This window comes from Mus caroli, unplaced genomic scaffold, assembly GCF_978045245.1.
Source record: "Mus caroli unplaced genomic scaffold, Mus_caroli_1 scaffold_1, whole genome shotgun sequence".
NCBI lineage: Eukaryota > Metazoa > Chordata > Mammalia > Rodentia > Muridae > Mus > Mus caroli.
Window position 1 is genome coordinate 150,908,950 of NW_028227256.1, and position 15,702 is coordinate 150,924,651.

At 42.9% G+C, this 15,702-nt stretch overlaps 1 protein-coding gene across 1 annotated transcript in view; it reads left to right on the forward strand.

The window, feature by feature from the left end:
- The window catches only part of Shcbp1l (SHC binding and spindle associated 1 like), a 31,350-nt gene extending 17,816 nt beyond the window's left edge, over positions 1–13,534 (forward strand). The window contains exons 7-10 of the mRNA XM_021163377.2: positions 6,013–6,166; positions 7,934–8,184; positions 9,845–9,967; positions 13,157–13,534. Of these exons, the coding sequence (XP_021019036.1) occupies positions 6,013–6,166; positions 7,934–8,184; positions 9,845–9,967; positions 13,157–13,408 (780 nt within the window). The 3' untranslated portion in view covers positions 13,409–13,534. The remainder of the gene's footprint in view (positions 1–6,012; positions 6,167–7,933; positions 8,185–9,844; positions 9,968–13,156) is intronic.
- Positions 13,535–15,702: the final 2,168 nt, after the last annotated feature.

Below are 15,702 nucleotides of genomic sequence, written 5' to 3' on the forward strand. Positions count from 1 at the left end.
CTGAACCTCTGAACATATAAGCCTATGTGTTCATATAAGCCTCTAAACATATAAACATATATGTCCTTAAGAGTTGCCTTGATCATGGTGTCATATCACAGCAGTAAAACCCTAACTAAGACACATGTTTCAAGTTCTTCATATGGATTATGTGTCAGTGCTGTGCTCATTTTATAACCAGCGAGCTCCAGGACCTTCTTGTCACTGCAGTGTGGGGGTTACTGCTTTGGTTTGAATACATTAGTGCTAAACTCAGTGTTGCCAATAATGTGTCAGTGTTGCATTTAGGAAAATAAATTAGAAAGCACTTCCCCATGGTGTAAACTAACCTAAAGTGAAACCAGATTTGAGTTCTCTACTTCTGTCTCCCTGTGTCTTCCATTTTTTTCTGTGTGTCTGTTATATGAGTCTGAATCTATGCTCGCCTGCCTGCTCTCTTACATTTCTGACTGTCTTCATGAAGTGGGAGTTGCTGCAGAGGTCTTTAACAGGATTTACAGGCAGAAGCCACTGAGTTCAGCTGACCTAGCTGGTCCAGATAACAAACACAATCAGGTGATATCCGTAAGTTGTCTTCCATATTTGTGGGGGATATTTATTTTATAAGATTGCTTTCAGCCTATATTTGCTGTTTTTAGCAAGTAATGACCACAACACATATATACACACATGCATTATTCTCAGTCGGGGGCATGGAAGAGTACATAATTTAAGATTACAGCTTTGCATTAGTGTAGGTTGTAAAAGTTGAAATCCAAGACAAGTAAGTTTGGTTGTTACAGTATTCTTTTAAAAGACAGGTTAAAGATAAGCTGAGGACACAGTGGGATTCTGGTCGTAAGTGACCAGTCTCTAAGAAGGGAAGAGATAGTTTCATAATAATAATTTCAACATAATGCCATATGTTACAGATACGTATCTGCACACCACTGCACTTGGCATTGTTTAACGTGGTGGCTGGGGAACTGCACATGTGCAAGCATTTTACTGGCTGAGCCATTTCCCAGCCCAAAGCTCTTAAGGGAAGTCACTAATCCATGTTGAGTTCATTTTGTATTTAATGTGGGGTCCTAACGTCATTTGTGAAAGAGACCTTTCTGCCCTGAATTGTCTTGACATCCCATTGACTGTTAACACCACCGGGGTGTTCTTCCTCTAGCCTGTTGTTTGTATCCCACTAATGACGTCTTCTTTACCCCAATACCACACTGTTTGGTCAGTGTGACTTCGTAGTAAGTTTTGAGATTAGAAATGTAAGACAAAAAAACCACCAACAGATTGGGAAAGGATCTTTACCTATCCTAAATCAGATCCAATATATATAAAGAACTCAAGAAGGTGGACTCCAGAAAATCAAATAACCCCATTAAAAAATGGGGCTCAGAACTGAACAAAGAATTCTCACCTGAGGAATACCGAATGGCAGAGAAGCACCTGAAAAAATGTTCAACATCCTTAATCATCAGGGAAATGCAAATCAAAACAACCCTGAGATTCCACCTCACACCAGTCAGAATGGCTAAGATCAAAAATTCAGGTGACAGCAGATGCTGGCGAGGATGTGGAGAAAGAGGAACACTCCTCCATTGTTGGTGGGATTGCAAGCTTGTACAACCACTCTGGAAATCAGTCTGGCGGTTCCTCAGAAAATTGGACATAGTACTACCGGAGGATCCCGCAATACCTCTCCTGGGCATATATCCAGAAGAAGTCCCAACCGGTAAGAAGGACACATGCTCCACTATGTTCATAGCAGCCCTATTTATAATAGCCAGAAGCTGGAAAGAACCCAGATGCCCCTCAACAGAGGAATGGATACAGAAATTATGGTACATTTACACAATGGAGTACTACTCAGCTATTAAAAAGAAAGAATTTATGAAATTCCTAGCCAAATGGATGGACCTGGAGGGCATCATCTTGAGTGAGGTAACACAATCACAAAGGAACTCACACAATATGTATTCACTGATAAGTGGATATTAGCCCAAAACTTAGGATACCCAAGATATAAGATACAATTTGCTAAACGCATGAAACTCAAGAAGAATGAAGACCAAAGTGTGGACACTTTGCCCCTTCTTAGAATTGGGAACAAAACACCCATGGAAGGAGTTACAGAGACAAAGTTTGGAGCTGTGATGAAAGGATGGACCATCTAGAGACTGCCATATCCAGGGATCCATCCCATAATCAGCTTCCAAACGCTGACACCATTGCATACACTAGCAAGATTTTGCTGAAAGGACCCAGATATAGCTGTCTCTTGTGAGACTATGCCGGGGCCTAGCAAACACAGAAGTGGATGCTCACAGTCAGCTATAGGATGGATCACAGGGCTCCCAATGGAGAAGCTAGAGAAAGTACCCAAGGAGTTAAAGGGATCTGCAACCCTATAGGGGGAACAACAACATGATGAACTAGCTGCATATGTATTGAAAGATGGCCTAGTCGGCCATCACTGGAAAGAGAGGCCCATTGGACTTGCAAACTTTATATGCCCCAATACAGGGGAATGCCAGGGCCAAAAGAATGGGAATGGGTGGGTAGGGAAGTGGGGGGGGGTATCGGGGACTTTTGGGATAGCATTGGAAATGTAATTGAGGAAAATACGTAATAAAAAATATTAAAAATTAAAAAAAAACATTGGCAGTATGAAAAAACTTGAAGAAAATAAATGAATTTAAAATGATACAATAAAAAAAAAAGAAATGTATTTTCAGTAGGTTTGTTTGTTTGCTTGCTTGCTTGCTTGCTTGGTTCATTGGTTGGTGAAGATAACTTCTTGCTTTTCTGCAGAGTCCTGTAGAAGGGCTGAAGATATGGCTTAGTCAATAAAATACTGGGACCTGAGTTTCTATCCACAGAACCCATGTTAAACAATAAAAAGCTGCATCCTGAGGTACAGATGAGGCCACCAAAGTGGGCATGTGGTTTTTTTGTGTTTCTCATATGGTTTGCTTATCTTATAGACAGAAGCAAATTTTCATTTTAAAACTGTCATTACCCATGCATGCTCTTTGGTTGGTGGCTCAGTCTCTGGGAGCTCCCAGGGGTCTGGGTTAGTTGACACTGTTGGTCTTCCTATGGCATTGCCATCCCCTTCAGTTCCTTCAGTCCTAACTCTTCCATAGGGGTCTTCAGTCCAGTGGTTGGCTGTGTCTGCATCTGTCTCAGTCAGCTGCTGGTATAGCCTCTCAGAGGACAGCCATGCTAGGCTCCTGTCTGTAAACACAGGATAGCATCAGTAATAGTTTCAGGGTTTGGTACCCACCAATGGGATGATCTCAAGTTGGGCTGGTCACTAGATGGCCTTTCCTTCAGTCTCTGCTCCATTTTTGTCCCTGCATTTCCTTTAGACAGGAACAATTCTGGGTCAAAATTTTTGAAGGTGGGTTGGTGACCCTATCCCTCCACTGCGGGCCCCTGTCTATCTACTGGAGGCAGTTTCTTCAGGTTCCATCTCCCCACTGTTGGGCATTTTGGCTAAGATCACCCCCATTGAGTCCTGGAAGTCTCTCACATCCCAGATTTCTAGGACTTTCTAGAGGTTCCCCCAACCCCTGCCCCTAGAAGCTGCATATTTCTATTAGTTGAGCTTCTCTCCTGTCTCCCTCCATACCTGATCCTGCCCCTTTTTTCTCCTCTCTCTCCCTTATCCCACTCAGGTTCTCCCTCCCTCTGCCTCCCATGATTAATTTTGTTCCACCTTCTAAGTGGGATCAAAGCATCCTCACTTGGGCCTTCCTTCTTTTTAAACTTCTTAGGGCCTGTGGGTTGTATCATGGGTATTCTGTACTTTTTGGCTGATATACACTTATCAGCGAGCACATACCATGCATGTCCTTCTGTGTCTAGGTTAGCTCACTCAGGATGATATTTTATAGTTCCATCCATTTGCCTGCAAAATTCATGATGTTCTCCCTTTTAAATAGCTGAATAGTATTCCATTGTGTAAATGAACCACATTTTCTGTATCTATTCTTTGGTTGAGGGAAGTCTTGGTCACCAACCAAAGAGCATACAGAGGCTGGTCTGAGGCTTCCAGCACATATGTAGCAGAGGACTGCCTTGTCTGGCCTCAGTGGGAGAGGATGTGCCTAATCCTGTAGATGCCCCAGGGAAGAGGGATGGGGCGGCGGGGGGGGGGGGGGGATCATCCTCTCAGAGGCAAAGGGATGGAGTGAAGAACTCTGGGAGGTAGGGACTGACAGGAGGGGCAACATTTGGAATGTAAATACATGAAATAATTAAACAAAACAAACATCATTATTACTGGGTGGTGGTAGAGCACACCTTTGATCCCTGAACTTTGGAGGCAGAGGTAGGTGGATCTTTGTGAGTTTGAGACCAGGCTGGTCTCGAGTGAGTTCCAAGAAAAACAAAACAAAACAAAACAAAACAAAAAAAACTAAGGTGAAAATGGTGGCATTTGCTTATAACCTCGGTGCTGGGGAGATGGAGACAGGCGCCTGAGGTTTACTGGCCAGCTAGCCTAGCCGAGCTTATTTGACAAGTTCCAGGGCAGTAAGACTTCCTGTCTTAGTGTTTACTTAGCCATGGTGGACTGCAGCCTCAGACACTTTATGCTCTGAGAGTAAAGTATATAATCCCAGGGACCGGAGGCAGGCTGCATGTGGCAGAAGCATGGGCTTCCATAGCCGCGTCTAGACAAAGAATAGGCAGTATAGTGACTAATTCGAAGTAAACTCACTCCTGTCCTCCGTACCTGAGGAGGTCACAAAAGCGCATACCTGAAACAACGCCATGGGTTTTAAGAAACATCACAAAGACTCTTGCCCTGTTTTTTGTTTTTTGTTTTTCCTTTGTTTTTTGGTTTTCGGTTTTTCGAGACAGGGTTTCTCTGTATATCCCTGGTTGTCCTGGAACTCAGTCTGTAGACCAGGCTGGCCTAGAACTCAGAAATCTGCCTGCCTCTGCTGCTCAAGTGCTGGAATTAAAGGCGTGTGCCACCACTGCCTGGCCTTGTCCTATTTTCTTGGAGTTTTCTCATAAGCATTCAGAATTCTCCTCACAGGACACCACTCTTTGACTGTGTACCAAGGGTGGTCTATACCTTTAATCCCAGCACCAGGGAACAAAAGCAGGAGGTTCTCCATGAGTTCAAGGCCAGTTCAGTCTGCCTAGGAAGTTTCAGGTCAGCACAGTGAGATACTAGCTCAATAAATAAATTGATAAATATCATTGCTTTATGATAAATAATGAAGTTCCCTCCGTATCCCTAATGCAAATCTTTGGTACTTTTTGTTTGTAACTTTAGAATCTTCAGTACATGAAAGTGTGTGAATTTCTATAATTCTGAGCTAAAAAAAGAAAGTCAGGACTAACAATGGTTCAGTAGGTGAGGGGACTGAAAACCTGAGTTTGCTCCCCAGAACACACATGGTAGACAGAAAGAAACAATGGCCATAAGTTGTCCTTCACACATGTGTACACCACACCACACCACACCACACCACACCACACCACACCACACCACACCACACACACTCAATTAACTAAAATAAATGTTAAAAAACGAAGTGTAACTGGGCATTGTGGCACACATGAGACAGGGTTTCAAGTTCCAGGATCACCTGCACTACTTAGGGGAACTTTGATTTAAGGAGAAAGAAGAAGAAGGGAAAGAAGAGGAAGAAGCTGATGATGAAGATGAAGAACAGGGAGGAGGGGACTATCAGGAAGAAGGGAAGAGGAGGTGGTGGTGACAGCAAGAAAGAGTACAGTGTCCAGTGTCATTTGCCTCATATTTAAGGCTTGACCCGGCACTCCTCCACAACCTTGAGCTGTTCGTTTAATTTCACTACTTAAGGTAATACGTAATATTCAAAGTGGCTTCTGGCCTATAATCCATACCCAGCACTTGACAGAGGACTAATGGTCAGCAGATGAATGCATCCTCTTTAGTAAGTCTTCCGGAGAGAATGGCAAGTCCAGGAAGTGTACTCAGGTGACACGCTGCTAAGGTGCACGGCTTTCTTTTCTTTTCAGGTAAAGAACTTGTCTTCGGACACACTTCTCCAGCAGCATGATGACCTGAATCTGGCTTTGGACAGCTGCTATAGTGGAGATATAGTAGTCATTTTCCCGGGAGAATATCAAGCTTCCAACCTCGCTTTGTTGACTGATGACATCACTATAAAGGGTGAGCGTGCGGGCAGTCCTTTGCAATTTTTCTTACAGCAACACAGATGAGCCAAACTGTGTACTTGGAAGCATATTGTTCATACTTAGTTGAGCAATCAGAAGCAAGAACAGCTTATCTATCTTAAAGTCCCTGCGTGCTTTTCCCACTAAAGACCATGGTGCTCATGCTGGTCTCAAGCTTTTGACCTTCCCTGAACAGGCTTGGTGAGGGGTAGAGCTACACTGTGCCCAATGGTTCGTCATCATTTCTTTTTTTTTTTTCTTTTTGCGGTGCTTGGGATTGAACAAAAGCACCTGCTTAGGCAAGCACTCCACTGCTGTGCTATAGCCCCAAACACTACTCATATTTTTTATGCTTTTATGTAGTACTCCTATTGTCCAGTAGGGGTGAAAAAGAATAGTGAACTTACATTCTACAAGCAAATCTTTACTATAACAGTATCTTATCAAACAATCTGGGTAATAATGATTGTATAAATACTTTAAAACAGATGGTAGCCTTCTTGATGTTAAATTTTGGACAATTGCTTTAGTAGAGCAAATTATTGGTATGGTTATTCTAAGATTCTCTGGCGTTTGTGTGTGTGTGTGTGCGCGCGTGTGTGCATGCATGCGTGAATTCAGAGGTCAGAAGACAGCTCTAGGGAGTTTGCGCTCCCGTGCCACAGTGAGTCCTAGGGATAGGACGGAGATCATCAAGCGTGGCAGAGCGTGCCTTTACCTTTACTCAGAGTCATTGCTATGGTAACTGATTGTAGATCGGAAAGCAAGTTAAGATGCAGTGCATTTTTTGTCCTATTATACACAACCGTTGATTATATGAAAATATATGCGATTTAGAAGCTGGGTGAGTATGGTGCCTCATGCCAGTAATCCCAGCACTAGGAGGCTGAACCATGACTTTAAAGCCAGCCTGGGCTACATAGTGAGTTTTAGAACAGCCTGGGTTAAGAGTAAGATTTTGTAACTGTAATTGTTATTTTTATTTCTTATTATTACTGGTAATAACTAATGGAATGAGTTTGTTGAATAAATACTGGGGCTGGAGAGATGGCTCAGTGGTTAAGAGCATTGGCTGCTCTTCTGAAGGTCCTGAGTTCAAATCCCAGCAACCACATGGTGGCTCACAACCATCTATAGTGAGATCTGATACCCTCTTCTGGTGTGTTCAAAGACGGTTACAGTGTACTTGCATATAACAATAAATAAATACTTTTTAAAAAAATAAATACTGCAAGTATAGTTAGGTTGATTATAAACATAGGTTCCAACATCAAGTCATCAACTTAATCTCCAAAGATAACTTTATAGGTGTGGGTAAGGAGTTGGCTCAGAGAATAGAGGGTTTACTGTGTGTGCAACATGAGGAGCGTGAGGTCCCCTGTACCATATGATTAGGAGTGGCAGTGGGCACGTCTGTAACCCAGAGCTAGGCAAGTGGTGACAGTCCTGGGACTTACTGGCCAGTTAGTCTAGTTGAAACAGTGAACTCCACATACAACACGAGGCCTTCTCTAAAAAACGGCATAGGAAGTAGTGGAGGAAGGTACCTGATCTCTACCTCTGGCTTCCACATGCACAGGTGAGCACAACTTCACACCTACATGCGTATGGGCGTATACGTGATTGCATTATATGTAAATAGCCAATTAGTTGATAGTGAATATTTACATATATGTCTTGATGAAAATAAACAAATACATTATTGAGTTACTAAAGAACTTGGAAATTTTAGACTACTAATTTGTTTTTCTCTATGCATCAGGAGTTGGAAAGAGAGAAGAAATTATGATTACTTCTGAGCCTTCGCATGACAGTTTTGTGGTATCCAAAGCTGATAATGTGAAATTAATGCAGCTTTCTTTGATACAACAAGGGACAGTTGATGGCATTGTGGTGGTAGAGTCTGGTCACCTGACTCTTGAAAACTGCTTGCTAAAGTGTGAAGGGACAGGAGTGTGCGTTCTCACAGGGGCTTCACTGACGATCACAAACAGTGAGATAACTGGTGCCCAGGTACTTCCTTCTATAACAGTGTAGCTTTATATAACTGTAAGTAACAATTTGGAGTCATCCTGACTTAAAAACAAAAGGTACCAGCCAGGTGCTGGTGGTGGTGCATGCCTTTAATCCCAGCACAGAACAATTTCAGGCTGGGCTGGATGGCTCCTACCTTTAGTTCTGGCATTTGGGGACAGAGGCATTAGATCTCTGAGTTCAAAGCCAGCCCAGTCTACAAAGTGAGTTCCACAACAGCCAGGGCTGCACAGAGAAACCCTGTCTTGAAAAACAAACAATGCAATATCAATAACAAAAATCCCCCAGAGATAACAATTATGTGCATGTTTGGGCATGGCAGTATAAGTATACTTATCTCATGTAACACATGTGGAAGTCAGGGACAACCTTAGGTGTGAGTTCTTACTTTCTACCTTGTTTGAAACAGGATGTCTGTAATTAAAATTGTCTAATTTATTTATTTTTTTGTTTTTTTGAGACAAGGTTTCCCTATGTAATAGCTCTTGGTAGCCTAGAACTAGCTGTGTAGACTAGGCTGGCTTCGAATTCACAAAGATCTGCCTCCTCTGCCTCCCAAATTCCAGGACTAAAGGTGTGAGCCATCAAGCCCAGCCTGAAATTGTTCTGTTCTTGTTGTTGTTTGTTGTTGATGTTGTTGTTACTGAGTGTGTTCATTTGTGTGTGTATGCATGCATGTGTGCACACATTTGTGAGCTGTGTGTGCTCTGTGTGCAAGTATATGCACAGATCCATTTTCAGTCGTTGATGCTCCCTTGCTACCGTGAGCTCTGGGGAGTACTGTTCACTGCTGTTACACTCAGCAGGTTAGGTGACCTGTAATTGTCTAGAGCTTATCAGATAATTTACATTACCATTCATAACAGTAGCAAAGTTACAGTTAAGAAGTAGCAACAAAGCCAGGCATGGTGGCGCACGCCTTTAATCCCAGCACTCGGGAGGCAGAGGCCTGCGGATCTCTGAGTTCAAGGCCAGCCTGGTCTACAAAGTGAGTTCCAGGACAGCCAGAGCTACACAGAGAAACCCTGTCTCGAAAAAACAAAAACAAACAAACAAAAAAACCCAAAAAACCAAACCAAACCAAAAAAAAGAAGTAGCAACAAAATAATTGTATGGTTGGCGATCATCACCACCTGAGGGACTGTGTTAAAGGCTTGCTGCATTAGAGAACCACTAGTCTAGAGTTTCTGTTAACTCTGCCTCCCATATCGCCATAGAAGCACCAGGCTTTCATGCTTGGCTTTGCCATCAGTTCTTAAGGTTTGGATTCAGGTTCCCACGCTTACAAGTGCTTTTCCCCAGTCTCCAAAAGACTGTTTCTTAGCTTTCCACAAACTGGAATAACTCAGCTTAGAAAGAGAAGGACAAAGGGCTAGAGATGTCTCGTGAGTAAGAGTGTGCACTGGTCTCACAGAGGAGCTGAGTTTAGTCTCTGCAGAACCAACTTCAGGCAATTTATAACTGTGTGTAACTCCACTCCAAGTGACCTGATGCCTTCTTCTGTATTCTGTAAGCACCTGTGTTAGCATAAACACGTGTCTGGACACACATAAACATGTATGATTGCCTTTTTTAAAAAATGGGAGATATGACAGGCATGATGGCATATACTTACATTTTTGTCTGTTTTGAATTTCAGGGTGCTGGTGTTGAACTATATCCTGGGAGCATAGCCATTTTGGAAGGGAATGAGATTCACCACTGTAATAACCTCAGAACCAGTGACAGTTCAAAAAGCACCTTAGGTGGTGTTAACATGAAGGTATCGTCTTAGTACTTTTTGTTCGTTTTGAGACAGGATCTCACTATGTACCCCGACTGGCCTGGAACTCTATGTAGACCAAACTTGGCCTCAAACCCACTAAGATCTACCTGCCTCTCCTTCCCAAGTGCTGGGGTTAAAGGTGTGTACCATGAATGGCTTGTCTTAGTTTCTATTGGAGAAATGTTCTAAAAGTTTTAGGTAGGGCAGGTCTTAGGTTTTTTTCCTGTTGCTGTAATAAAATACTATGAGAAAAGCAACCTGAGAGAAAGGGCTTATTTAGCTCACAGTGCAAGGATATAGTCCATCATAGCAGGGTCAAAGCAACAGGAGCCTGAGGCAGCTGCTCACATTGCCCAGCATCATAAGAAGAGGAATTGAATGCTTACTGTTCAGCTGGATGGCTCCTTTTATAGGACCTAGTTCCAGGGGATGGTGCCCCCTTTTAGGATGGGTATTCCCACCTCAATTAACCTAATCAGTATAATCTCTCACCAGCATAGCCAGAGGCTAAATAATCCCTCATAGATGTGCCTGGAGACTTGGTATTTCTGTCCAGTTGAAAATTAATACTATACACTGGGCAGTGGTGGCGCATGCCTTTAATCCCAGCACTTGGGAGGCAGAGGCAGGTGGATTTCTGAGTTCAAAGCCAGCCTGGTCTACAGAGTGAGTTCCAGGACAGCCAGGGCTATACAGAGAAACCCTGTCTCGAGAAACCAAAAAATTTTTTAAAAAATTAATACTATACAAATATTAAAATAGTAATAGCCCTATTTGAGTACTATTTCTATTTGAAAAGGATTCCTACATATAATAAAACACAGTAACTGGTAACTGGTGGGGAACAGGCCTATTACTGCAGACCCCATCCCTCCAAGGTGGAGATTAAACAGGTCAGCCCAGCCCTTCCACTGACAATGTCCCCACTATCTTCTGAGACACAGGTGCCCTGGCTGGCCTGGGATTCAATAGCCTAGTCGGCCCTCAAATTATAGTCCTCCTGCATTAGCCTTCTGAATAACTGGGGTCACAGGCCACCAGGCCTAGCATAAAGTCAATCTGAAGGAGAAAATAGGCAGGCTCTGCTCTCATGTAACAGACGTTTCATTGACTAGATATGTAATATTTTTAGGTCAGTAAAGCAAATAGATACTGTAGGCAGATCTGTATTCCTAGCATTTAGGAGCCAAGGTCAGGAGTTCAAGATCTTTAGCTACACAGTGAGGCCAATCTAGATTATATATGAGATTCTATGTCAGCTGCCCCAACTCAAAGCAGCAAATTAAGAAAATATGTTAAAACACTTTTTTTTTTTTTTTTTTTTTTTGGTTTTTTGAGACAGAGTTTCTCTGTATAGCCCTGGCTGTCCTGGAACTCACTTTGTAGACCAGGCTGGCCTCGAACTCAGAAATCTGCCTGCCTCTGCCTCCCGAGTGCTGGGATTAAAGGCGTGCGCCACCACGCCCGGCGTTAAAACACTTTTGAGGTAAAATGTAGTGTACATGCCTATAACCCTAACTCTCAAAAGGCTGAGGCAGGAGAGCTGGTATGAATTCCATGCCTGCCCATATAACAAATAACAGGCTAGCCAGAAGTTTCTAAGACTCTGTCTTGGAAAGAAGGAAGGGGAGAGAAGGAGAGAAAGAAGGGGCATAGGAGGGAAAGAAAAGCAGGAAGGAAAGGAATTAAGGCTACTCTTGGCATGCTGTGGTGGCACAGACCTTTAAGCCAATTACTTTGGAGGCAAAGGCAGATGGGACTCTAGTAGTTGGGGGCCAGCCTGGTCCTAGTGAGATCTAGATCAGCCAAAGCTGTTATATAGTGAGACTTTGGATTTTCAGATTATAAAGATATTCAGTCAGCACTAGTAGACCACCCATGCTGCCAGTGACCCCACAGAGTTTTCAATAAAGTCAGGTAACTGGTTGTAACAGGGAAGATGTACAAGGGAGCACTGTAAGGTCAGTTTTGAAATACCCAATTTATCTTTCATTTCTGTTCTTAAGTATTTCTCAGTTATTCAAAAAGGGTTAGCTTCATCAGGACCACTTGTTTTTGGTTTTGTTTTTGTTTTTAGAGACAGGGTTTCTCTGTGTAGCCCTGGCTGTCCTGGAACTCACTTTGTAGACCAGGCTGGCCTCGAACTCAGAAATCCACCTGCCTCTGCCTCCTGAGTGCTAGGATTAAAGGCATGCGCCACCACGCCCGGCATCAGGACCACTTTTAACCATTCTTGCAGAGGTACAACCTAGTTACCAATTCAGTAGGTCTGGAGTAAAGCCTCAGAATTTGTACCTTGTTAGTTTCCAAAGTGATGTTGAAATTACTCGTCACTAAAACATAAACCCACTGATCACCATGACCTTAGAACAGCACAACACCGACACCACCTGGTGGATGAGTGGAACTGCAGCATCCTGAAGGCCAGAGTGAGCAGAGCCAAGAAAGCAGAGGCAGGAGGATGGAAAGTAAATAGCAAGCAAAATCCAACAACAAAACCCTGCATATCCTTGAGCCTTATTCCACAGTATGGTTTAAACCAGATCCCTGTCAAGTTCCCTGTGTAGTGTGTTCATGTTAACCTTTTACCCGAGACACATTTCTCTGTAATGAGTGAATACTCCATTATAATCACTGTTCTTAAAAGAAGTGGTTACTTGTAACAAGCATTCTAGTTTATTGGCAGCCTGTCCTTTTATCAAATCATGCTGTTTCATTGGCCTATTATATTTTTTACCATATTGTCTGATTTTTTTTGTTTTTTTTTTGTTTTTTTTTTGTTTTCTAAGATAGGGTTTCCTGGCTGTCCTGGAACTCGCTCTATAGACCAGGCTGGCCTCGAACTCAGAAATCTGCCTGCCTGCCTCTGACTCCCAAGTGCTGGGATTACAGGCATGCACCACCATTTCCCGGCCTGAAATAATTTTCATGTTTGATCATGTTACAGACATTAACAGGCTGCATCCCCTAGCTACAATTATTTATATCAGTTTAGGATAAAACATGAAAAAAAAAAACCCTATACTTTTTCATTCACATTTGTAGTAAGGTTGATGAAAGTGAAGCTAAGTGTTGTAGCTTTAAAGAACCCTGTTGACTCCAGAGTAAGTCTCAGTGCCATCTTATGTTGTTTGTTGTCTTTATATCAAATCACTGGACAGCTTATTTTCTCAAACAATTTAACAGGTTCTTCCAGCACCCAAACTGAAGATGACGAACAATCATATCTACAACAACAATGGCTATGGAGTGAGTATTCTTCAGCCATCAGAACAGTTCTTTATTGTAGCAGAAGCAGCTCTCAACAAAGGGGCTGCTTCAGGAGATAAGAAAGATGACAAAATGCTCTCCAAAGTCATGCAAACTCTGAATGTGGAAATGAACAACAACAGGATAGAAGCCAACTTAAAGGGGGATATTAGGATAGTCACCGGGTAAAGTGTCTGGATAGGTGTTCGTGTTTTATAGTTCAGGAATGTGATAAATGATTCTTGTATCTCAGAAATGGTTGTTTTAAATTCAAAGATTAAAATGTTTAAATGCTTGCTTTCATTCAATTTCTGGTTTTAATGTGTTAGTTAAGATTCTAGCTTTATAAAGGTGAGTCATATGCCACAGAATTTACTCTAGAAAGCACAGTTGAGGGCTGGGGATGTAGCTCAGAAGGTAGAGTGCTGGCCTGGCCTGGGAAAGCAAAGCCCTGGATTCCAGCACCAGCATCACAGAACCCACCACCTGAATGAAGGATGCCTATGATTCTAGTACCAGGGAGATGGAGTTAGTGGCCAGCTTGAGCCATCTTGGGTAGATTAGGTTCACCTGGATAATCCAGAATACCTCCCCATCTCAGAGACTTAACCTACATCACATCAGCAAATTGAGCCTTGTCATAATAAAGTATGTTTCGACAGTTCCTGAGAGCTAGGAACATTAGCATCTTTGACAACTATTTTTCCTACAACCTGTATTTTCTCAGCCAAGGGAATCTAAATTCAATGGGATGTTTCCTTGATACGGACCAATACACAGCTTCTAGCTTTGTGGCATACCAAGCAGGGACAGAACCATGAGCCTTACATGTAATAAGCACACATGCTACCATTTGTCGCATTACTCCCTCTCAACTTGATAAGCATCCAAAAAAAGAGGACCTCAAATGAGTTGTAACAGCCCTGGCTATCCTAGAAACCCCCTAACACTGTAGACCAGATTGGCTTGAACTCAAGAGATCCATCCACCTGCCTCTCTGCCCTGAGTGCTGTGATTAATCGGTGTGCTCCACCACACCCAGCTAATTTTGACTAACAATTGATGTAGGTGGGTGATGCTACTCCCAGACAGGTGCTCCTGAATGTAGGGAAGGACTGAGCAAGGCAGTCCTTTCCTACAGCTTTCCTAAGCAGCTTTCATTCATGGCTTCTGCTTCAGTCCCTGCTAAGACTTCCTTCATGGTGGCGCACGCCTTTAATCCTAGCACTTGGGAGGCAGAGGCAGGTGGATTTCTGAGTTCGAGGCCAGCCTGGTCTACAAAGTGATTTCCAGGACAGCCAGGGCTACACAGAGAAACCCTGTCTCAAAAAACCAAAAAAATGGGCTGGTGAGATGGCTCAGTGGGTAAGAGCACCCGACTGCTCTTCCAAAGGTCTGGAGTTCAAATCCCAGCACCACATGGTGGCTCACAACCATCCGTAACGAGATCTGACTGCCTTTTCTGAAGTGTCTGAAGACAGCTACAGTGTAATTACATATAATAAATAAATCTTTAAAAAAACCAATACTCCAAACTTTATCTCAGCAGAGGGAAAAAAAAAGACTTACTTCATAACCCTTTCCACCCCAAGATGCTTGACCAGTATAGCAACAGAAACCCCGCTCCCACAAGCCTCCTTGTATATACTCAAGATTCAAATTTACTCAGGTTTGTTTGTTTTAAAAAGACAGGGTTTCTCTGTGCAGTCCTGGCTGTCCTGGAACTCACTCTGTAGACCAGGCTGGCCTCGAGTGCTGGAACTAAAGCACCACTGCCCAGATCACACTGCTTGAAAATGGCTTAAATGGCTTGAAACTCCCACCCACTCTTTAGCAACTCCACAAACTTTTGATGTTCTGGACAAAGGACTTAGCCACTAAGAGATTGTTACCAAGGTTCCCAGTCTTTCACACAGCTAAAACCTGAAAGATCACAAAGCCTGACAAATGCATTTGTCCCAATTAAAAGGCATACAGATCCATCCTTGCACTTCCAAACAGTAATTTATACCTAAAACCTTCAAATTCAGTAACTGTTTTAGACATCAAAAACAATTTTATTAGCACCAATCCAATGTGGTCTGTGACAACTGTGCTTGGATGTCTACTGTCTGGACAGATCTGAAGATGGTCCCATTCATATTCTCTTGATCTGTCCCCATGGCACCAAACTCCAGATTCTAATCTGAACATGGCTTCCAGAAACTGGTGTTTGTTTTCTGTGGTAAACTTTTAATCTGATAACCTTTCAATTTCTTACTATAGGGTAGGAAGGCTACACTATATAATTAATGCTCATATTAAGAACAGCAGGTTGGAGTCGGGCGTTGTGGCACATGCCTTTAATCCCAGCACTTGGGAGGCAGAGGCAGGCGGATTTCTGAGTTTGAGGTCAGTCTGGTCTACAGAGTGAGTTCCAGGACAGCCAGAGCTATAAAGAGAAACCCTGTCTCAAAAAACCAAAACCAGCATGTTGGGCTGGG